This window comes from Parasteatoda tepidariorum, chromosome 2, assembly GCF_982258835.1.
Source record: "Parasteatoda tepidariorum strain Cologne lab strain chromosome 2, Ptep-v5.0, whole genome shotgun sequence".
NCBI classification, from domain to species: Eukaryota; Metazoa; Arthropoda; class Arachnida; order Araneae; family Theridiidae; genus Parasteatoda; species Parasteatoda tepidariorum.
The window spans coordinates 87769319-87795390 of NC_141756.1; the positions used below are offsets into that span (position 1 = coordinate 87769319).

At 28.5% G+C, this 26072-nt stretch overlaps 1 protein-coding gene across 4 annotated transcripts in view; it reads right to left on the reverse strand.

The window, feature by feature from the left end:
- The window catches only part of Ptpmeg (protein tyrosine phosphatase Meg), a 90145-nt gene that overhangs the window by 18271 nt on the left and 45802 nt on the right, over positions 1–26072 (reverse strand). For all 4 annotated transcript variants that reach the window (XM_087157677.1, XM_087157679.1, XM_087157678.1 and 1 more), the window contains 3 exons: positions 22405–22473; positions 22098–22304; positions 20668–20785 (listed from right to left, as the gene is read on the reverse strand). In XM_087157677.1, the coding sequence (XP_087013803.1) occupies positions 20668–20785; positions 22098–22304; positions 22405–22473 (394 nt within the window). The remainder of the gene's footprint in view (positions 1–20667; positions 20786–22097; positions 22305–22404; positions 22474–26072) is intronic.

Here is a 26072-nt window from a genome sequence, read left to right on the forward strand (position 1 = left end):
GTTGAACGGTAATTTTTTTCATAATTTTTTTTTTTTTTTTTACATTTTACTATAATTCAAACTTGTAATTCTAAATCAAAATTCAATAGATGAACTGCTTTATATAAATTTCTCAATTCGTTATAAAATTCGATCAATGAAAATAAGTTCATATTCTTAAATGTAACATCAAGTTTAATTATACTTATTTTTTAATGTTAGTCTATTCAATGAATTTATTTATAAAGGAAACTGCGTAAAAATAGCTGAAAATTCATTCGATTTGAACTATCAAAGCACACATAAATGACAATACGTAACGGCTTTAGCCAACAGAGTAACCGGATGCAAGTTTAAGCAAATGATTTCGCTAATTTGGTATCAAAAAGTCTCTTTTCTTTCTTTAAAAAATTATAATAAATTTGTTTCAAGTGCACTTGAAATTAGAAGTTCTTTCATTATATTTTGTGAATCACGTCAGCTTTAACAAGAACGAATTCGAACACGAAATGAACCATTTTATCAATGCACTTAAAAAAAAAAAACTTTTATTACAGATGATCTATAAACCTCCTTTTTCGGGAAATTAACTAAATAGGAAAAAATATGTAAGCTCGCACGAGACAAGCCAACATTCGAATCTTCAAGGCAAAAAAAATGGCAATATGCAACGGCTTCAACTAACAGAGCAGAAGAATAGAAGCTAAGTAGATGAATTCGATAATTTTATGTCAAAAAGACATTCCTTTCTTTAAAAATCTTTTTCAAGTGCACTAGAAATTCGAACTCCTTTGATTATTTTAAATGAATCGGACCAGTATTAATAATTCTAAACACAAAACGTACTATTTTATGGATGCATTAAAAAAATTAAAATCTCAAACATCCAAATGATCTATGAGCCTCCTTTTTCGGGAAATTAGGCTTAACTGAATTGGAAAGAATATGCAAGCTCGCACGAGACAAGCTAACATTCGAACCTTCAAGGCACAAGAAAATGGCAATACGTAACGGATTTAGCCAACAGAGCATACATAATGGTCCCAGCCGGATGTAAGATAAGCAGATGATTTCCATTATTTAAAGAACTCTTTCCTTACCTTAAAATTTTAAAATAAAGAAGTTTCAACAGTTATATTCAAAATAGAACAGTTCGATGAAGTGAAGGAAACGATATCACAGCATAATTTGCATGCAATAAGGAAATCGGATTAAATGATATCGGTTTTAACATCAGTTATTTACACGACATATGCCACAAGTTACAGTTTATGTATCTTAGCTGACGGAAATAATATTTCTAAATATTTTCAGACGAAATCATTATAAAAAACTTCACAAAAGCACCTAAATTTTTAAGAAAATATACTTCTGGCAATTTAAATAAAAAAATTCATATCTATACATAAAGTAAAATAATGTTTGTGTCAGATTGCGGGTATACCATCGGCACGAAAAATGCGACATTCAGTATGAAGCTAAATTAGAGCAATTGTAAGCAAATTACGAAGCCTGATTTTCGATTTTTTACTTACATTTTATTTCAGAGACATTTAAAAAAAAAGAATTTTCTCATTGGTTTAGCGGAAGTCATTGTTTTAAACTAAACTACAGATGACTCAGATTTGTCAAATATTTTTAAGATAACATTAGAGACGTTTTATAGCTTATATCTCTAATCAAAAAAGCTGCTCGTTGCGCGTTCTGAATACTTAATTATTTTTTATTCGTTAAGCCAGGTTATCTGAAGGATCAACGTGATCCTGGTAGCATTGGCGGACTACGTCAAGACATTAATATTTCTAATGTTATCTGAAACCACGTATTCATTTTGTTTATAGTTATGCTTTTAAAACGTGTTACTATAAAACTATATAATTTAAAATCAACGGTAAATAAAATAAAAAATTAAAAAAAGCTTTGTACTGAAAATCAAAACGAATGGAGAAATGGTACTAATTCGTTAGGGAGAAATGTAAAAAAACGCTAATAATATTATTGACGCCAATGGTAATTAATTTTGGTAATAGTTACTAATTGAAATGAAATAATAAACTATGTACTAAAAAGCAAAATTAATGGAGAAATGGTACAAATTCGTTTAAGAGCGAAAAAAATCGCCCAACTATAATTGACGTCAATTATACTAATTCAAATTTTAAAAAAAGTTATGTACTAAAAAACAAATTTAAAGGATGATGAGTACTCATTCGTAATAGGGAACCGTCAAAAGTTGCCATATCTACTATTATTTGCATCAATGATGCTTAATATTGGTTATAGACACTATTGACATAAATGGTATTTCGTGAGTACAACGTATTTGAGTAAATTTGGTGCGTATTAAAACTGTGCAAATATTTTGCAGTTTTAAAATAAATACAACGGAAATAAGATTTTTAAGGTACCTATAGATTTTTACGGTTTTCGTCGATAGTATAAAAATGAAAATCAAAAGTGCATTATAAAACTTTGAAGAATTAATAGAAAAAAAATTCTGAGTTAAATACAAAGTTACGATGATAAAGTGGTGAACATTAACTGTCCTAAACGCAATATGAGAAAATAGATTGTTCATCAATGATAAAAACAATAATTTATAAAATTAATTAAAATATTAATTAAGTTATAAAATCATTAAAAAAATTATACATCGAAATTTGAACAAGCATTTTAAAACAATTAAGTTTATTTTTCCCTACTTCTGAAAAGTACATTTTAAATAGAAAACACAACTCGTAGAATAGATAGTTTAAATAAGCAATGGATTATTCAATATTTTAAACCCAATTTTCGTAAGCGTCCAAATTCAGCCTACTAATACCTATTTAATTAATAGCAATACTGATTTTAGTCAAAGATCTATTTGTACTCGTTAAATAGTTAGCTTTCAATTTTTTAGACGTACAATATGGAATGTTAGTTCGTAGTAGGTGCACACTAAAAAAATAAAATTCTACAATGAAAGTTACGTTGTGTAAAAACTGTTTCTCCAAAAATAAATAAAAACCTGTAATTTTTTTCATAAGTTTAGAATTTATATTAATTATTTTTATTATTATGAATCCTCAAATGCGATATTAAACCACGATTTTAGCAGTACAATATGCAATATTGTGCAAATTGTTGTAGCTGGGCTCCTCAGTAAACGAACTGTACATTTCGCTATCTAAATCATTTATCATATGTTTTCTCGAAACTAAGACGCCACCCTAACATAATTATGAATCCTCAAATACGATATTAAACCACTATTTAAGTAGTACAATATGTAATTGTGCAAATTGTTGGAGTTGGGCTCCTCAGTAAACGAACTGTACATTTTGCTATCTAAATCATTTCTCATATGTTTTCTCGAAACTAAGACGCCATCCTAACATAATTTAGAAAGAAAACATTTTGAAATCTATTTCATCAGGTTATGAATAAATGGCATATTAGATGCGTAAAAAGGTTCAGTGATAAGCTTAGCCAAATAAAGCATATGCATATATTTGAGTTGACTAGGCGTCGCGTGGGCACATTGTTTTCAAGGTTAGAGTCGGGCGTGTCACTATCAAAGAGAAAGTGAATGTCAAGTAAAGGGAATGTTAAGAAAAATTAATTAATTCCAGAAAAAAAAGTAAGAGCTGAACGCTACAGTGATAAGGGCAAACAAAACTGTGAAGTTAATGTTTACTGAAAATCTATCACCAAAAATGACTTCGTTCAAAATAAATCAGTAATCATAATTAAAAATAGTCATTGGTTAAGAGGCAATATTAAATTATTTGAGTTTGATTCTTGGAAAACAACAAAATATTACCCTCTCCTATCCTATGAAATAAATAACACAAAAGCGTCACACATGCGGTTGAAAAATGCATTTGGCATTTGATTTCTGTAAAAAATGCAATTGTTTTCCCCGTATTATTCTTGATATTCTGAAAACAAGTTACGCATTTATTTGTTCAGTTATTGAATTTATTTATTTGGAGAATAAAATGAATTGAGAGTACAAGATGTTTTCTGTTATTTATTTTATTAAAATTTAAATCCTCAAGCTCCACAAGGTATAAGATGTTGGAACAGTGTTTCATAAAAATAATGATACCAAATATATCTAAAGTCGGTTTCTTTAGAACTTAACAGAAGTCGTTAATTTTTCATTCATTAATTATTCATAAAATCCACATGTAGTCGCACTTCAAAATAAAAAGCTAGTTTAGTTTTGATATAATAGAATGAATAGTGTTTTCTAAGAGTAATGATTCCAAACAAACTTAAACTTGTGCTCAGAAATATTACTTTTTTTAATAAGCTGAAAACCCAAATTGTTTAAGAAATTAATAAACTAAGTCAGTTTTTAGAAGCAAAATTGAATTAATGATGAATACAAGATTCAGGGACAGTGTTTTATGAGAGTAATGATACCAAATTCATCTGAATTGAAGACTTGTTATCGAAGTCGTCATTTCTCCACTTTCATTAATTATTTATTAACCTACATTTATTAGAGCCGCATTTCAAAATAGAAAGTCAGTTAAGTTTTTGAGGTATAAAATCGAACAAATGGTGTTTTATAAGAACTATGACACCAAGTAATCTTGAAACTTGCTTGCAGAAGTCATTATTCCTCAATTTTTCTTCTTATTCAGAAAATCTAAATTTATCCAAGTCACACTTCAAAATAAAAAAAAGCTAGCTAAGTTCTTAGAAATAAAATCAAATGAACAGACTGTACAAGATGTCCGAACAGTGTTTTATAAGAGTAATATAATCTCGACCCAGATATTTCGCGTCCGCTTTTAAAAAAAAGAGGTTCTTTGATATGAATTAGAAATTCTCGGAGGTCAAGTTGAAAAGCACTTAACTTTCTATATAACGCATTTAAACAAATCCGTGACAGAGGGAATCGTTGTCATAAAATCGAATCACGATTTTTTCTTTTTCTTTTGCTAAACTGCCGTTTCTTGAGAGAGCAGTAAAGACAAAAAAATTCTGCAACAGTTGAGTCGAGGAAAGAACACGTTCGGATTGAAAGATGGATTGATACGATATGTGTACCTAATTTCTTAGGAATTCCGCCACACATTTAGCTCCTCGGTGTTGTATTGTTGTGTGATACATACTAATGAAGAAGAAGCTGGCAAAAAGCAGATTGTTATGTAAGCTTAACCAATTCACTGACGTGTATCAAAACGGAAGGAAGGAATTTCACATTGTCGGAATATTAATAAATGTAGATCCGGAATCCATACTATAATGTAACTTATCAAAAATTTTTTTTTTACATATTGTGGATTAAAAAAGCACGGAACTAAATGCGTGAATCAAAATTTCAAAAAGTTCTGTAAATTACTTTATTAATTTACAGTATTAATTTTTAAAGTTTTCTTCAGTATTTCTTTTTATTTAGATACAGAGTAGCGAATGTTCCCTTTTTTATCGTTCTGCAATCCTAAATAAATTTGCAAGTTATTCAAGATTAATGTAAGCATGAGTAGCAAATTCCTCCAATCGCTGTTATTTTTCACGATCTTTGTAAACATTTTAATTTTGTAATTTTCTTCAGTATTAGACGCGTAGCGAATGTTCCCTTTTTTATTGTTCTGCAATCCTAAATAAATTTGCATGTAAATCAAAATTAATGTAAGCATAAGTTGCAAATTCCTCCAATTGCTGTTATTTTTCACGATCTTCGTAAACATTTTAATTTTGTAATTTTCTTCAGTATTAGAAGCGTAGCGAATGTTCCCTTTTTTATTGTTCTGCAATACTAAATAAATTTGCAAGTTATTCAAGATTAATGTAAGCATAAGTTGCAAATTCATCCAATTGCTGTTATTTTTCACGATCTTTGTAAACATTTTAATTTTGTAATTTTCTTCAGTATTAGACGCGTAGCGAATGTTCCCTTTTTTATTGTTCTGCAATCCTAAATAAATTTGCATGTAAATCAAGATTAATGTAAGCATAAGTTGCAAATTCCTCCAATTGCTGTTATTTTTCACGATCTTTGTAAACATTTTAATTTTGAAATTTTCTTTAGTATTAGAAGCGTAGCGAATGTTCCCTTTTTTATTGTTCTGCAATCCTAAATAAATTTGCATGTAATTCAAAATGGATTCATGCATTAGCTGCGACCTCCTCCAATCATTTGTGTAACACATTTTAGACAATATTTCTAACTATTTTAATAGTTTTGAATAATAGATCTACCTTACTGTAGTTCTAAAATGCAGAATGTATTAAGTTCAAGTGCATATAAATAAAATTTGTGTTTACGGAACGAAATTATTTATAATCGTTTACTTAAATTGTCACGTTACACAAACAAATACTTTATTTTTAAGTGATTGGTTTGATTGTAGACTGATAGCAGACAATATTGAATGGCTCGAGGGTCCGATGCGGTTACACTACGCTAAACTGAAACTGAAGGCACTTATGATAATACGTACTCAAGCGAATAAATTTAAATGATGCTAGAAATTACATGTGACGCAACGAAAAAAAACAGGGGGAGTTGACGGAAACTATCAGTAAAATGAAAAAACTTAACCAGAACACCTCGGGGTTGCGAAGCAAGTATTTATTTACCACAGATAAATGCACTGAAGGATGATTTTTTTTATAACAAATGTTAGAACAATTTAATTATAAAATTAAGTTTTGGCAGAAAGTTTTTATTAACACAATTCAAAACTTCATTGAAAGCAAGTGCGATATGCTTTCCTCTTTTTCCTAATTTTTTTTCCGTTCCACAAGTATTCATTCCACAAGATAAATAAATATCCGGAAAAAAATAAAGTGAATTACAATTAAATAGAAAACAAAACACCAGGTAGCGTTTATCCCACAGAAAGAGAAGCACACAAATTTAGCAATGCGCATTTTAGAGTTTGCTCTATCTAATTAACTAAATCAAGGTTGATTTAAGACGGATGTAAACCTTTAAAAATATGATTGTTAATTTCAAACAAAGTTTCAAAGTCATAATTAGTTTCCTTTTTTGCGGCGAACTTATCAGAGCATGACAGAAATCGTAAATAATAGCGTAATATTATTTGATCACGCGAATCCTCAACACTTGTTCACAACCTGTGATAGGTCATCCTTGATTATTCGTATCGGATGTTCCATTCTTTTGGCAAGAATTTTTACAATCTAAATTTTATTTATGTATTCAGAAATAGTGAAAGGCATAACATTAAATTAAACTACAACAAAACTTGCAAAAGGAAGACTCGAGTATGGAAATTAATTGAACTTGAGCGAGAACAGGGTGCGTAGCCAAAGCTTTCAACAAAAATTAAGCACCTTTTAAGTACTTTTTAAGCATCCAAAAAATATTTTTAAGCACTAATACCAAAATGCAAAATAATTTTCAAATGCAGACCGGCAAGTATTTCATCAGACATGTAAAATGATTGGCGTTTTCATTCCCTACGGACCGACAGTAGGCCGAAATACTTGCGTGTTCAAATGAATTGTGAATAGAACAATGTGATTACCATGCTTTTGCATTCATACGAAAATCGACATGGTAAAGAAAAAAATCTCATTTTCGAAATAGGAAAATTAAGGATTTCTTAAAAACACCTAATGATAAAAGCACCTTTAAGGGCTTTTAAAATACGAAAATAAAAAATAACCACCTTTAAGCATTTTTCAAAAACGTTACGCACCATGGAGAAGAAAATAATAAAAATAAAAATTAGCCACACAAATTTTACGTAAGCATTTTCTAAATGTTGAGTAAAGCGAATCAGATAAATAAAATTAAACTACAATCTTAATTTAGGACAGACAAAACTTGCAAAGTATGATTCAAGCATGGAATTTGAATGAACTTGTGCGGGGGGAAAATAATGAGAATAAAAATCCCTCCATGCAGACGTAAGATAATCTCGTCTCTCAGTTTTGATTTTAATGTAGTTAACTAATTTTTGAATGAAATTTTCATAAATGTTATAACTTTGTACAAAACAAAATTTACATTCTTATTCTGTATTTTTTTAAATTTTTAACAAAACATTTTTTTAAAAATCTTCAATGTTTTCCTTAAAGTGGTCAAAGTTTTTGACTTTTAAAACTTAGAAGAAATTTTTTTCAATTCCTTCTTTTTTTGAATTTCATTTCAAATTCAGAATTTTCTAATTGTAAAATTCTTTTTTATTTAACAAAAATTGAAAATAAGGGAATTTTAATGTCTTACGTAAGCATTGCCGATACCCTTTTTCCCCTTATCAACAAATCACAAACCCATCCTCAGTAAAGTGCTTACGTAATATTTGAAAGCTCCCTAAGTACCTTGAAGAAAGTCAAATCCAACATGGAATAAGCATTTCAAGTAGAACGTTAACTGAACAAGTCATTAAAAGAACTAGAAAGTTTTAACGACACAAAGGTAATTTTTTTAATTTTTTTTTTATAAATTACATAAAACCAATTATCACCTTACAATGCTTATTTCTAAGTTCTCGACATTTTCGCTCCCTAAATTTAAAATAACATAAATTAAGTAAAATTTATTGATATAAATCTTTTCAGATTCCTTAAATAGTGATCGTTCTAATCAGAAAAGTTAATAGAACCAGTCACAACATTAACGTACAATTCTTCATCATTTATAAATATATATACCTATTTATGCACCTGGCATTCCTATCTAGGAAAGTAAGGCACAAATTTATATGCATTTTTTAGCTGGAATGACGAAAAACAAGTAGACAGCTATCAAAAGTCATAAAAGTTTTATGCATATTTAGTAGAAAAAGGAATTGGACTTACACCTGTTAGCGCGGCTGGCATTCTTATAATATAAGAGAGCTACCGTTTCGAGAGTTTCTATGTATTTTGTTACGTAAAGGAATCAAATAAGGAAAAAAAATTCTTAGAACTGAGGTTCGATCCCCGGTGGCGAGTGCTAGCTTGTCTGGGAAGTAAATGCTGACCACATTGTTACAATCATGCCGCTGATCACGAATGAATAAAATGAATTTAACATAATCATTAATAATTCCCAGATCAGGTGACTAAAATAAACAATTATTTGTACCATACTTTCTTTTTTAGATTTAGAGATATTAAATAAAATAATGGTAAATAAAATAAACGTAAACAAGTCCCAGATCAGCGCATTAAAGTTAACTATTAAAGTAAACTATTAATTGTATTAAGAAAATTAATGGTATAATATTTGTTAAAAATACTTTCGTTTAGATTTAAAGAGATTAAAAATGAATTTTAATTATTAATTTAAATGATTAATTTTAATAAAATAATTCCCGGATCAACTCAGTATAATAAACAATTATTTGTATATCGTTATGTATTTTTAATAAAACTTTTTTTTTAAGATTTAAAGAAATAAAATTTACATAATTAATTATAATAAATAATTTTCAAATGAATGCCTTAAAATAAATAGTCATTTGTGTATTGTATTAGTAGTATTTGTGTATTAATTTGGTACATATTTGTAATGAATAATTTTTTTTTTTTTTTTTTTTTTTTTTTTTTTTTGAATTTGGAGAGATTAAATAAAATAAATAATTCATACCTTCCAAATTAGCTAAGTAAAGTAAACAATTATTTGTGTTACGGCATACAATATTTAAAAACTTTCTTTTAGATTTAAAGAAATTAAATAAAATAAATTTTAAATAACAAATCGTAATAAGTAATTTTTAAATTAGTGCATTAAAATAAATAGTTATTAGTAAAATGTATTAGTGTTTGTGTTTTGATATGGTAGATATTGGTCATAAATATTTTCTTTTACATTTAGAGAGATTAAATAAAATAAATAATTAGTAATTTCCCGATCAGCATTAAAACAAACAATTACATGTGTCACAGTATATACTTTTCAAAAAAAAACTTTCTTTTAGTAAATTAAATAAAATAAATTTTAAATAATTAATCATAGTAAATAATTTCCAAATTAGAGAGTTAAAATAAACAGTTATTTGCGTATTGTATTAGTGCAATGATATGGTACATATTTGCCATAAATATTTTATTTTACGTTTAAAGAGATTAAAAAAAAAATTAATAACTCCCAGATCAGCTCATTAAAATAAACATTTATTAGTATTACGGTATATAGTTTTAAAAAAAAACTTTCTTTTAGCTTTAAAGAAATTAAATTTTACATAATTAATAATAGATAATTTCCTAACAAGAGGATTAAAATAAACATTATGTGTTGTGTTAGTACTTGTGCACTGATATGGTATATATTTGTCATAAATTCTTTCCTTTAGATTTAGAGAGATTAAATAAAACAATTAATAATTCCCAGATCAGCTCATTAAAATAAACATTTATTAGTATTACGGTATATAGTTTTAAAAAAAAACTTTCTTTTAGCTTTAAAGAAATTAAATTTTTAAATAATTAATAATAGATAGTTTTCTAACAAGCAGATTAAAACCAATATTATGTGTTGTTTTAGTACTTGTGCATTGATATGGTATATATTTGTCATAAATATTTTCTTTTATATTTAGAGAGATGAAATAAAACAATTAATAATTCCCAGATCAGCTCATTAAAATAAACAATTATTTTTGTTATGGTATATAGTTTAAAAAAATTTTTTCTCTTAGCTTCAAAGAAATTAAATAAAATAAATTTTACATAATTAATAATAGATAATTTCCTAACAAGCAAATTAAAACAAACATTATATGTTTTTGTGCATTGATATGGTATATATTTGTCATAAATACTTTCTTTCAGATTTAGAGAGATTAAATAAAACAATTAATAATTCCCGGACTAGCTCATTAAAATAAACAATTATTTGTGTTACGGTATATAGTTTTGGAAAAAAAAACTTTCTTTTAGCTTTAAAGGAATTAAATAAAATAAATTTTACATAATTAACTATAGATAATTTCCTAACAAGCAGATTAAAACAAACATTATGTGTTGTGTTAGTATTTGTGTATTGATATGGTATATATTTGTCATAAATACTTTCATTTAGATTTAGAGAGATTAAATATAAATTAATAATTCCCAGATCAGTTTATTAAAATAAACAATTATTTGTGTTACGGTATATAATTTTATTTTTAAACTTTCTTTTAGCTTTAAAGGAATTAAATTAAATAAATTTTACATAATTAATAATAGATAATTTTCCAACAAGCAGATTAAAACAAATATTATGTGTTGTGTTAGTGCATTGATATGGTATATATTTGTCATAAATATTTTCTTTTAGATTTAGAGAGATTAAATAAAACAATTAATAATTCCCAGATCACCTCATTAAAATGAAAAATTATTTCTGTTACGGTATATAATTTAAAAAAAAGCTTTCTTTCAGCTTTAAAGGAATTAAATATAATAAATTTTACATAATTAATAATAGATAATTTCCTAACAAGCAGATTAAAACAAACATTATGTGTTGTTTTAGTACTTGTGCATTGATATGGTATATATTTGTCATAAATATTTTCTTTTAGATTTAGAGAGATTAAATTAATAATTCCCAGATCACCTCATCAAAATAAAGAATAATTTAAATGATGAACATATTTATCATGAATACCTTCCGCCGGTACCGCAACAGGAGCTCCCAAGGAAAAGCGTCCAAGCGCCAGTTACAAGTAGATCCAACCACCAATTCCCAAGCATCAATCACCTCCATCCGACTACACACAAACGCAACCTCTGAACACAGATAACAATAAAGCGAGAAATGTTTTCCAAGTCGGGCGGAATAATCAGATGGGGAAAAACGCTGATCTCGATAGGGAAAAAACGGGATTTCACTCGACACGCTTCAGAAATAGGTGCCGGACGGTCTGGACCGGCACGGGTCCTGTCATCTAGCATCCACATCATAATTTGAGAGAGAGAGAGAGAGAAAAATAAATATGAGAGGCCTTCTCAGAGAACGGTGATGCAAGATGAGATGAAGTGGGCACTTGAAATTGGGAGCCCGTGTTGTTTTCTATCGACTTATTTGAAAGATGTCCTTTTAATTGTGTCTGAGTGGAGAAAATTATGGTGATTGTAAAGTGGTGCAGTTTTAGACAGAGCTTCTTACAAGAGCTTTTTTTTCTTTTTCATTGAAAGAATCGGCCAACTTGAAACAACCAATCGAAAGAGGAGGAAAGCGGTCCTAAAATTAGAGGATTTGTCCAAAAACGAAGTATAAAGAGGGTTATTGTGTCAAAAAATATGAGATTATGTAAGAATATTCGTGTAGAGAAGACAATGTTTCCAATTTTGAGGTTTAAAAAAAATTGTAAGTTGTTAAAATTGAATGATTACTTCCTTCCCGAAATTAGAGAAGTATGAAAAAAAAAATGTAAATGAAAATTTTCGAATCGTTCGTTTACCAGACATTATTTCAGATTCATAAGGTGAGATTATAATTCATAATTTCACAGTCACCGATGAATTATCATAAATATCTTAAAAAATAATTCAATCTATATTTTTTTCTAACAAGTTGTTGCATCGCCTGATAGAACATAAACGCGTTTACTAGGCAAAACTTTTTCATAACTTGTGCTATACATATTTTTTAATTAATTTAATTACTGAGCCATAAACATGGATTGAATCACTTTTGGAACGTAATTAGGTTTATTTATTATTTTTTGCGTAATTACTTAATGGAATGAGAACCAGCTAAAGTGCTAGAGGCTTGAAAATATTGATTTCACGCAACAGAATTAAAAAAAAAAATGCTGGTTAAATATGTCAGCACACTGCTTTTGTCTTCAGGCATTTTAAATCTATTGACTTTAGATCAGCGGAAGCTCGGGGGAGAGACTGCTTGCCTCTTAAAGAGGTGTCTCGGGTTCGAATCTCAGCGATGGTTGGTGGACACGAATTCGGCACTGGTTTGCATCGACCACAATGCTCATAAAAAGTATCGAGTGGTAGACGGATCATGGGTAAAACTTCCCATGTCATCAGGGTAACCGTTGGAAGTTTTCGTGCTTTTCCTCTCCATGTAACGCAAACACGGATTAGTTCTCAAAATTGGGTCGGTTGTTCAACGACGGTTATAAAATAAAATAAAATCTACTGATTTTAGAGCCCCGGTAACTCAGGGTATATAGCGATCGCTCTCAATGACGTGATCCAGGTTCGAAATCCAGAGGTGGATGGTTGATAGGAATTTTGCTCCAGGCTCGCACCGAGCACAAAGCTGACATAAAATATCCTCTGTGGTAGGCAGATCATGGCTAAAAAAGGAAAGTCTTCGTGGTTTCCCTCTCCATGTAACACAAGTGCGGGTTAGTTCTCCATGACGGCTAGTTTTCCCCAATGCTTAATCCAGGAGTTCCGTTGTCTTCTGGGTTGGGTGACAGAAATGTCCTCCGTTATAGTGAGTTTATAGTTATAAACAAATACACGTATTTCATGATAAGATAGCAATAAAAATCTAGATGGTGAAACAAAGGCATTTACCTCTTTCCCTTCTATTTTGAGCTATTTTGATGTAAAATTACATGCATAGAATACACTGCTTTTGTCTACTGATTGTAGAATGGAATAGAAGTTTTTGCAAGAGACAAAAGAGGGAAAAAAGGAAAGAAATGCAATAGCTGTCGCAGCTATCGATAACTCTGAATATTGATTTCACTATTAGACAACCGAAAAGTTAAATAAGGAGTATTGTAGTTACGTGGTAACCAAAAGGCTCATTCTTGTGAAATGTGTGGTTAAATTCTTAAAAATGGTAGAATTTTTCCTTCTTCAGGAGGACAATAACTTGGGCGGTGATCGCCTACAAATAACTTTATGACTAAAAAAATTAAATTATGTTCGTTTTTTTTCTTCTTTATACTGCATTGATATTAGAAATAGATAAAAATATCTTTCATTTTTCCCTTTTCGTATGAGATTGCTCCCTTAAATTGTAGATAAATATTTCCTTCAAATGAAAATTGTTGAAATAGAGAGTGGCTCAAAATTTTTAGTTCATACAACATACAGTTTTTATATCTTTAATATTAACATTATGACGATGATTTGGAAACTTTTCGTAATAGCGGACTTCTCGGAATATGCCGTATTCGTTGTATCGAGCTCTTAATGTAATTACAAGATTTCGAATAACTATATCAATTAAAATTATGCTCGCAAGTCGCAACAGAAAACAATATCAACAACGCAACTTAGAGTAAAGAAATGTGCTAGAAATTCTTGCTTTCTCATTTGTGGAGGAGCTGGGGAAATGGAACTAAATGCAAACCCGCAAAGTTAATCTAAGGAACTCAAAACTTCATTTTGAAATATTCTTTTTAGATAGAAAAACACACTCCTCATTTTTATCAGTTAAAGCCAAAAACATTTATCAATTCTTGTTATTTTTCAATACACTTTTTTCAAAAATCATTTAAACATCTTTTATCACAAATTTTGTTGAACAAACACTAAGTTAGTGATTGATATTAGAGATAAACGTAAACAAAAACTAACCGTAACAAAACACAGAATTGTTAATAACTCCAACTGATAATAATACATTTAAAGTTTGATTTATTAATTGCCTTCATTCAAGAGAACACTGTTTGTCATATAAAACTCATTATTCATCATATAAGAGCAGAAATGTTTATTCATCATACATCTTCCCATTCACACATTTCAGTCAAAAGATAAGATAACCGAATTTCGAACAGTTTATGAACTTACTTCCTGAGTACACTGATAGGTGCAAATGAAAACAGAAAAGAGGGTACTTAAGGAGAAAAAATAATATTTACGATTAGAGTCTTTTTTTGGGAAATACTTAAAATATTACTGTGAAAAATTGCAACTAAAATAAGAAATTTTGCATAAATTCTATGACGTTAAGGATAAAGAATGTGAAGTGAGGTTAAGACAAGCATATCATCTAAATAACTTTTGTTCTAATGAATGAATCACCATGTACTAAATATTCCAATTAATTAGTTCTAGCTCTTGATTAAACTACGAAATCAGAAGAAAAAAAAAACCTTAAGTTTATTATTTTTTTTTTTTTTACAGATTTAGATTTTTGAACCTACAATACTAAATATTTTGATAAGGAGTAATCGCAATCTGTAACATATTTCCTTAATAGTTCAGTTAGAAGTGATATCGAAAGTTAAGATCCCACTCGCAATCTATAAAATATTTCATTAACAGTTTAGTTAGAAGTGATATCGAAAGTTTTGATCCCACTCGCAATCTATAAAATATTTTCTTTATAGTTTAGTTAGTGATATCGAAAGTTTTGATCCCACTCGCAATCTATAAAATATTTCCTTAATAGTTAGTAGTGACATCGACAGTTTAGATCCCAGTCACTATCTGTAAAATATTTCCTCAATAGTTAGAAGTGATATCGACAGTTAAGATCCCTGTCACTATCTGTAAAATATTTTCTTAATAGTTTAGCGTAAGTTTAGATCACAATAGTAATCTGTAATCTGAGTAAAATATTTTGTCAGTAGTCAAGTTAGAAGAATTATCAAAAGTTTAGACCTTAATGTTAATTTTACTTTTGCGTATTTCGTTATATCACTCGAACTAAATAAGCGAATCAGAAACTTTTGCACACAAATGTAAAATTCATTTTATTCAAATATAATTCCATGAAAAATTTTTTTTTTTAATTATTTAGTATTTTTTATTATTTAATTTAAAAATGGTAAAATTAAATTTGAACAGTAAGGGTAAACCAATTTTTACATCATTTTATACTAAGTAATTTAACATAATGGTTACAAAAAGAAAAGTTTGTGCGAAATCCATCAAATAGTCGAATAATTATATTTTTAAAAAAAGTAGGTCCTTTAAATCAAAAGTTATTTAAAATTACATGGTTTGAAATAAATATAAAAATACATTGCAATTTAAAATATTTCGACTATATTAGCTTAAATAAAAATAATTATTACAAATTATTTTTTGCATGAATAGAGCATTTAATAAAATCTGTCTAAAAAAAAGGATGATATAAAAATTAGCATGACTGACTATTCAAATTTATTTAATCATTATTAAAAATTGAGAAATGATTTTAACGAATTATATTTTGCCAGAAGTTATTTTTCAAGTAAATAAGTTTTAAGAGAGTACATTTTTTTTAAGAGAGTACATTTTTTTTAAAAAATTCATCCTTATAAGTTCCTTACATATAGCGAATACGCAAAAAGCAAAATTTTGACTGCTCTCTAGACTTAACTATTTTAACCATATTTTACAGATTTCTTATTCCCTTTCATTTTGAAATTCAAGAATCTGAATCCACAGTAAAAAATGTATGGTTACTTACAGAAAGTAGGTTTTTATCTATAAATTAAAACATTGTTCTAATTAACTAGTATATTTAAGGTTATCCCTTCAAACCATTGAAATTGCATCTTATTACATGATAATCCACCATCAGATCAAAAGTTAATAAGCTTCTTTTTTATTTTGCGCACTGGGACTACAAAAATCCAAGATTTAAATAAATCTTAAGTTCTAATAACCAAATTATAACTTTATCGTAAGGATTAAATCTTCAAAAAAAATCGTGATTAAAACCCAAATGGTTTTTGACAGAAAGCTTTTTTACATTATTATAAATTATGCCTAAAAACTTCCTAACTCTCCTCTGTGTGCTTCCCCCTTGTATTTTATTTTGTAACCAGCGTTGAACAGCCGACTCAATTGTGGATTTACGACTAAGAATGTTTAGCACCGTAGCCTCGTAATTTAGAGCCCAATACAGAAGACAAGGGCACTTCTGGATCAAGCATTGGGACTAACTAGGCTTCTTGGAGGACTTTTTGCAGGAACTAACTTGCATTTGCGTTACATGGTGAGAAAAACCACAAAAATCTCTCATGGTTAGCACAAAGGAAAGGGGATTCTAACTCATGATTCGTCTACCATTGAGGATATTTTATGTCAGCACTGCGGTCGATATGGGTAAGGAGCAGAATCCATCGCTTCGCCCAGCTAATGCTGGGATTCGAACATAGGGCACCTCATTGGGAGGCGAGTCCTCTATCCCCTTAACCACTAAGACTCCTTCTTTCTTCTTAATGGAAATGAGGGTGATTTGAGGAAGAGAAGAATTTCTTCTAGACAAGCATGAGAGACATATTTTCCGATGTATTTTTTCACTCAGAATAAAATGAAACCATTCTCGAAACGCTTTTAGGTTAGACGTTCGACGTCTAATAGTTTAGAAGTTACAAGGATTTTATGAATGAGAAGTAAAAATTTGTACTTGTCTCTATTTACGCAAATATTGCTACTTAAATAAGTGATACATCATTTCTATATGTTTTTCACGCTAAATCGAATGAGTCTGTACACAAATCAATCGAATCGCGTTTTTATGTATAAAACGTACTATTTTTTACACGTACTTAGGTATTCACATTTCATTGCTATCCCAGAACTATCTGAATATGTAAGATGCATTTTCCAATGTAATTTTTTACACTGTTACATGACACATTTACATGAGATTAATTTCGATACAATCGCACTAATAATTTAGAAGTTATAAGAGTTTTCTTCATAAAAAGTGCAATTCAAAAATGGTACTAGTTTTAAAAACTTTTTTTAACTCCATAGATTTATGTTTGATCTTATTTGATCAAATGAGATTAAAAAATGAGACAGAAAATACCTTAATTGTCTGTATAGCAATGTACGATGTGTAAATAAGTGCAAGAACAAAATTATACTTTTTGTAAATAAAACGCTTATACCTTCTAAACTATTAATGAGATAGTCTATTCTACAGATAGTCTTCTAAACTACAGTCTTCTAATTACATGGAAAATATACCCCACATGTTCTGATAGTTCCTGGATAGCATCCTGGTTAGCAATATAAAGTGTACATAACTAAAGTAGTACTTTTAAATATAAAAACTCTTGTAACTTTTGAACTATTTGTTCGGTTGACTTGTGTCTTGTCTCATTCAATTGAGGATGAAAAAATGCATACTAACAATGCCTCACTTGTTTAGGTAGCAATATCAGATGTGTAAATTGGTGCAAGTACAAATTTGTACATTCATTACATAAAAGACTTATAACTTCTAAACTATTAGTCCGATTGTCTTAAGACTACCCTCATTCAATTCAGCATGATAATAATACTTTAAAAAAAATATGCGTCACCTATGTAGAAGAAATTTTATTCTCCCTATACTTTTAGAGAAAATAATAAATGAATTTCCAAACTTAAATCTAGAAAAATGATCAAAACACAGTCTTTTGATTCAGTTAAGGATTTTCTGGCAAAAAAGGCAGTCTAGTAACATTTAACTGAAATTAAAGATCTATAGTAACGTCTAATGTAGGGAGTAAGTAGAAATCAAAAAAGTATCTGCGACACAACTTTGCAGTATCTAACTAATCTTGATTCCTAAATAGTCATTTCTCTCAAATTTACTTCAAGCATTATTCCATTACTTTATATTATGATGACACATTGAATATTTGTGGAAATTTACAGGCTGTTTCTGAAAACATAAATTGAAATTGATCAAGCTGTTTAAAAATTATGAAGAGCATATGAGCGTGGTTATGGCAGTTTAAGACTTAACTGATTTTCAATTTGCTTATTATAAAATTAATTCTACTCTTTCCATTTCTTTTTGTAGACATACATTTTCACAATATCTCTTTCTATAAGTTTATTCTCAATGTTTTCTAAGAATATGAAGAATAAATATGTAATAATATTAACTTGAATAATTATTTATCAAAATTTCATCATCAATCAGATATAAAAATTTTAAAGGTTTTTTTTTTAAATAGTCTAACACAATATTTGATTTACTAAAAAAGTTGCAAAGCTAGTTACTGATAGGTAATACTATTTTCAAAAACTTGATAAACACAAATTTTTCTCAAAGAAAAAATTTGGAACACTTAAAAAAATCTCACAAATTAAAATCTACTTTTTTTTTAAGTTAGAACTTATTTACTTTTATGAAACAATCTAACATACTAAGTTTATTATTAAGAAACTTCATAAGCTTCAAAATTATGCAGATGGAAAAAAAAAGTTAACAGGTTACAAGTGACTCAAAACTGACGAATGGCAAAAGCCTAAAAACTGACACAAAACACTGAGCATATTTTTGAATGCTTAAAGCATGTCACTTTTACTTCTATCTGCATACAGGGTATCTGCTACATTTTAGATTTTCAAATTCATGACTTCATGATTTTCCATGACTAACTCCAAGAATTTTTCATGACTTAAAGAAGTTACTATTTTCTCCGACAAAAACATAACAATAAATTTAAAAAAGCATTATAATAACATTCATTGAAATGATTTTTATAACCACTGTAATACTCTGCATCTTCATATTTATAGATTTTAAATTTAAAAAACAGAGTAAAGAAAGAGTTGAAGCAATAAAATAGCTGGAAAAAAAATACAAAGCAAATTTTTTTTCTTTCTTTTTTTTTCTGCAGAATTATATTTTAAAGATACTTTTCTTGTTCATCAGAAAGGAAAGAAATACTCCTTATTTGTCTGTTCTCATTTCGAAATAAAAAAAATTTGCCAATGATTGGCTTGCTTCGGCTTGAAATTTAAATTGATAAAAAAAATTAATAAATAATAAAAATTCTTAAATCACAGAAGTCTAAAAATTAATTCTCTCTCAAAATGATGTTTTTTCTTTTCTTTTTTGAAAGAACACCATAATTTTTAAAAAAGATGATAAAGACATTTTATACTCTAATAAAATATGACAGTGAGTAGTGATTTTGTTAGGAATTCAGATATTTGGAACATGATGAAATTGAGGGGGGGGGATTCCATTTTAAAAATTAGATTTTTCGGCGACATAAATCCATGACCTTCCATGATTTTTTAAAAAAAAATAGTAAAAATCATGACATTTCTCGACAAATTTTGTTCAATACTGAAATTCATAACTTTCCATGAATTTTCATGACTTTCCAGGTGCGCGGATACTTTCCAGGTGTGCCATGTGCATATTTTTGAAACCAACAAAGTTTTTAAATAAGTAATACCATACCACTACAGTTTATTGATACAATTCATTTAATACTAAGTTTATATTTTTAATTAAATATATTTAAATATGTTTTAAAGAAACCTCACTAAAATCCTCCCTAATATTTCTTGAACAGTCAACAGAAGAAAAATAGATAGAGAAAGGGAAAAATAGTAACAATATTTCTGCAACAACTCATTTAAATTAGAGGGTCCTAGAGGTAAAAATTCTACTATTTTGTGACCACCAGCATCATGGTGGCAATGTGGTCAGTATTGCACACTGGAAACATACTGGCACTTACTTCCCAGGCATCTTAGTTTTTCAAAAGGCATCAAAGGTTGAACCCAGTTCTTTACAATGGCAGCTCAATGCCTTTACCACTGCACCATTGCAGCTCAAAAGAAGTGTTAGGTAATAGAATATTATTTTGAACTTAAGTGAAGAAATACACGAGAAAATATCAAAACTTATTTTGTTCGAAGCTTTCTAACACATCAAAATAATTAAAATATCAAAAATAAAATTGCTGATCAGCTATAAAAAATGCATAATAAATTCTGAAGCAATTTTTATGGTAAGGTTTACTATGGTAAGGAGGTTGAAATTTTGACCATATACTGAATGCTAATTTTTTTTAATTTTACGAAAAATTTGCATTGTAGATACAACAAAATAATCAATAAAAGATTACTACTCACCACAACTGTCTCTGACATGTACGATGACATTTCATATAAATCATCAGTCACATTATCATCATCTACGTAATTCAGCAATTTGGGCGGAATTGATGGAGTAAAGGCAGTGATTTCTGGACTAAATGGGAGAAAATAATTATTAAGAAACATTCCTAAAACTTAAAAAACACTTATAATCATAAAATTTGAGGGCAAAACAAAAAAAATAAACATTTTATGCACTCAGTTAATGGAGCAGACAAAATATGAAATTTACAAATTTATGCACATCTAGAAAGTGAATACTTTTAATCCAGTGGCTTAAAACATGGAAAATTTTGAATGCTTTATTTTCATTCGACTTGTGTACTTAGAGTTGCAATTTTTTGGAAGCATTTTTCAACTGTATTTTTAGTAGCTTGGCCAGAAGAATGTTTTACAAAATATAGAGAATCAAAACAGTTGACATATAATTTTTTCTACATTTTCATCAAATAATGGTATAATTTTTCTCGTTAGCAATTTTTTTATATTAATTTTTACAGAACAAATTATAACAGTCTTGAGACTTAAGCACAATTGAGAAATCGGCATGAAAAAAACACAACTTTTTAAAAATTGGACTTAGGACTTTTAAAAACCAGAGGATTCATATACAAATAAGCAAAGGAATTTTTTTTTTCGTTCGTATCTTCATAAATTATCTATAGATGTGAAATTGCTAGAAAAAGATTTTGTTAAAAAATAATAATAATTTCATCAAAAAGTCACAATCTCATCTTTATTTTAAACACGAAATTTGTAAATTGAAATTTGGCAAAAAGAAGTTCATTAAATAAGGGTTCAATGGTATTAATTAAACAAATTTAACTGCTTTTAGGCATACATTGTTTAAAAATCAAGTAATAAGTTAATCATAAATAAGAAATTAAATAAACATCGTCTTTCTGGTTATAAGTTAAAACACTAAATTGAATTTATATTATGTTTTCCTTAATCTTGCAATTCTATTCTAACAATTGGCAATTTGTTTCTTCTCAACAAAAGTCAAACTATTTGGTTTTATGAAGACATTGACACTGTTGTATATAACATTTTTGTACATTTCGATAAAAAAATAGACAGAAATTGCCATTTAAATCCGTAGCTTAAAGAGCAAAATTAATTTCAGATTTTAAATCAACAATCTTGAATCAGGCAAGATCAAGTATTTGTGTAAATACAACAAAAAAAAATTTGTTCATCAGTGAAATTCACAGGTTGACCTAAGACTTTTACATGCTAATGTAGTTCTATTAGATTATTAGTCACTAAGGTAAAACAGCTGATAAAAAAAAAGAATGAACAGCTGTTGAACTTCACATTTTGTGTACTAAAACATTAAATGATAAAATTTTTGTAAGTTTAAGTCATCTAGTTGCTGTTAAAGTAAAAAAAAAAAACTGAATTACCTTGGTGTCTCAGCCCAAGCTTTTCTTGGCTTGTATTCAGGTTCAGACACCTGTATTTTATGACTAAAGCTGTCATATGGGCGGATATGTGCATTGGATGTGCCATTAATTCTGGCTATGGGTTTTGTAATCTTCTTTTCCCATCCATCAAGCACCTCTCTTGTCACCTGAGGTATTGTCTGTCTGGCAAATCGTTTAGTTGGGGACCTGAGTTAAAAAAAAATAATATATTTTTTAAAATAATCAAAATAAAAGAGCATAATGGGAATGGTAGAATATACAGTGGGAAAGAATTCATGTTGTGTACCTGGTAAAAACACGTTCTGTTCTAGCCTTATGTTTACCATCTTCAAGGGTTTGATATTCAGTTCTTCCACTAAAATAAAAAGCACAAATTTTTAAGTTCAATAGAAACTATAACTTTTGTTGCAAGAAGTGTTTAGCTAAATAATAATTGGAATACTCCGATGCAGTTAAGAAAATACCATTGCGGTATAGGATTTAAGTACTCATCTGCGACTGCATTTTACTTAGTTATCAAACTATATAGATATGCTTTCAATACAATATGAAAGCCTTTAAAATTTCAACTCGCTGGACAGAAATTTTATTCGTGTTATCTTTTACATTACATATCATGTAATTTTTAAAAAAGGATTATAGTTTCATACTTTAATTGGAATCCTAGACTTGGCGAGATATTTCAATAAATAAGAACATTCATTCTTGAAAAGGAAACAACTATATAACATTGCAAGAGCATTGGATTTGAGTAGACCTTTAAAAATGGCCCGTCTTATGCTGCCATGCCCTTAACAAATCAAATGAGAGAAAGAATTTTTTAACTTTTGTTTTGCTATAGCAGAAAATCATCTGCAAAAAACAATATTTATTACTCTTTCATCAGCTTCCTTAAATGCTAACAGAAAGACATATATTTGTAACGAATTTTTATATCATATTTGTTAATTCTTATAAACAAAACATTTCACATCATTTAAGAGAGGAAGCAAAAAAAAAAAAAAAACGGCTATGCAACGTGGTTTCAAGAGATGGCGATGTTGACATACGTTCACACTGGGAGCTTAGCATCTATTTGGTACACATTTAGATGCAAAAAGGCTCTCTCCATAAGCGTAATGGTTTTTTCTTAACTTGCAACAAAGTATAGCCTAAAATTGATAGACTAATTGTAGGTTTAAAAGTAATGCTGCTATACTAATTTAATTACAAAAAGGGCGATTTTGAGCTTTTATATTTTTAGGACTTTCTGAAATCAAATTTCTAAAATTGTTTTTTCTTTCATTTAGGCACAGTTCCTCAATATAATAACAAGGGAAATCATTAAGCTCTGCTCGGAAAATCTCAAGTTGAAAGATCTTTTCCCATCAATAGATTTCTTGGAGTGCAAAATTAATAATATATTTTTAATAAAAGTCTACAAAAAACATATTTTCATCATTAAACAAATGTATTTAATTAAAAGAAAGGTGATACTATAATGAAAAAAATTCCACAGTTAGCTTTTACAAGAAAATAAAGGTTGAATTCAATGAATGCGTTACAAAAGAAAATAAGAATAAATAGCAATAGAGGCAACAATTTATTATCAAAACAGAAATGTTATTGTGGAATCGACACATATGATAAATTTCAAATATCTTTGTAACCATTATATTTAAACCAACCAGCCTTAGAAAACATTAACAGTAAAATGTAGCAGTTTTTGTCATATACTCTTTTTTAATTTCTTGGCATTAAACTTTAAAATGATAGTTTGATCACACATTAAAAATTTCCCTATTTCAAGTATGACATTTTCTAACTTTTCAGTGGTTATTTCAGAAAGGCACAATCATTAGGATAATTCAACTATGAAACAACTACACTTTCTATCAAAAAATCAGATTGGAAAAACTATTTCATTTCTAGAAGATGATACTAATAAATTTTTAAGCAAGGAATTGGAATCCACATCCAAAATGTTTTGATCCTTTAGTTTGGTAAGATTTAGTAGGAATAAAAAAAATTAATGATTTACAAAATGAATTTAAAATGACTAAAAAGAACATCTAACATATAAAAGTCAAACTTAATTTCTTTGGATTCAACACAATAACAATATATCAAATCTTAATTCCACATTTTACAATAAACTGCAAATAAAATTATGAGCAAAATTATAAATATGACTACATCAAAAATTAGCCTTGTAATCAAATGAATTTATAACAATTTAGCAATTAATTGCTTTAAGCTAGGTGATATCGTAATATAGATTAGTATGAAGTAAAAAAAAAGTAGCCCCAGTACATGTTAAGAATTGAGAAATGTATAATACAGTATGAATTTTCTTTCTAAAATAAGTCCCTCAGTGGGCTGACAATCGTAAGACATGGTTCCCAGTAGATCACCAAAGTCAAGCATTATAGGCTGCTGTCAGCGAGAGGGTGGATGACCCTCTCGCTGACTGACTCAGTCATGAAATGACTGAGGCTACATGATATAGGTCCTCATTAGATTGTTCTGCCATAAAGTGAGTGACTTTGTGTGCATGTAGGTGGGCTACCGAAGTGGGGAAACCACCTCCTCTGCAGAGGATCAAATCTATTTGGATCATCCTCAGGGATGTTTCCCAGACTGTCACTAACAACCCATTGCACAGCTCTAGTGTGATGTAAATAAAGTACTACAACTACCTTCTATAATATTAATATATGATTATACACAATGAGCAAAAGTGTACGATAACTTCATGCATGCATGCATAAAAAGTAAAATCAATGTAGTAAAAATTTGAATTTTGAAGTCAGTTAATAAAATAAGCTATTTTTTAATGCACTAAAAAAATTATCAAAATGCTTTTGCCTTTACTGTTAGAAAAAATATTTAAAACTGTTAAAAAACTAGTTTTAGTATAGTTCACAGCTAAATTTCTCAAAATTGGAGAGTGAAAAATATTTTAGTTATAGATTTATATTCCCTAAACAAAGTGACAAAATGTGAAGTGGAAAAATCTATATCTAATTTGTTTGTCAGTGTAATTAGAAATTTAAAACATAAACCAAACTACCTACTGAAACATAATGTGAGAAATTTCTAAAAACTTAAATTTTTGCCACATGCAGTTCTTTGAACCACATACGATCTTTTGAGGCACAAAGTTAGATTTGTAATCATAAATTTTAATGATACAGCATATGGTTATTAATACCAAGAACTTAACATTAACAGCTAAAAACTCCTTTCAATAAATTTTTATAAAAAGTTTGTGCACATTTGTAGAGTTTGTCAGCAAAAAACAATCCACAAACTCCTAGATTATAAATAAATTTCCAAAAAATCTTAATTAATCTTAATTCAAATAACTCAAAAAATCTTAATTCATACTTGAACACACAATTGCTCAAAGAGCACCAAAGTGTTTATTCTTCAATCATTTCACAAAACTAAGTTTCAATACATGTGCAACCCCTTTTAATTTATTATCAAATTTAAATAAATAATAAATCTACATATTTTTTACTGCACTGGCTATGCACTTTCAGGTAAAACTAAACAATGCTTAAGTATTTTTATTACAAATAAACCTGTTTATTCAGTGAAGAAGATTGCAGACCAAAATTTATAGCAAGAATCTTCTTTTCCCCTGAATGATATAATACTCAGCATATATATAAGATATATGGCAGATAGATATATAGAATGTGATGATACAGTCAATTTGCTGTAACTCGAAGTACGATAACTCGAATATTACTATAACTCGATTTTTTTATGCGGTCCCGACCCTTTTATCTTCAATTTCATGTTAATTATTCTCGATTACTCGAACTTTACTCTCTTTAACTCGATTTTTTTTTTTATCTTTTTAAGCAACAAAAAAAAAAAAACAACAACCTAGGAGCTGATATCTAGCCCCTTCTTTTGCAACACACAATGTCTTTCGCACTCTTCATGGAGAAGCTAAAGCTG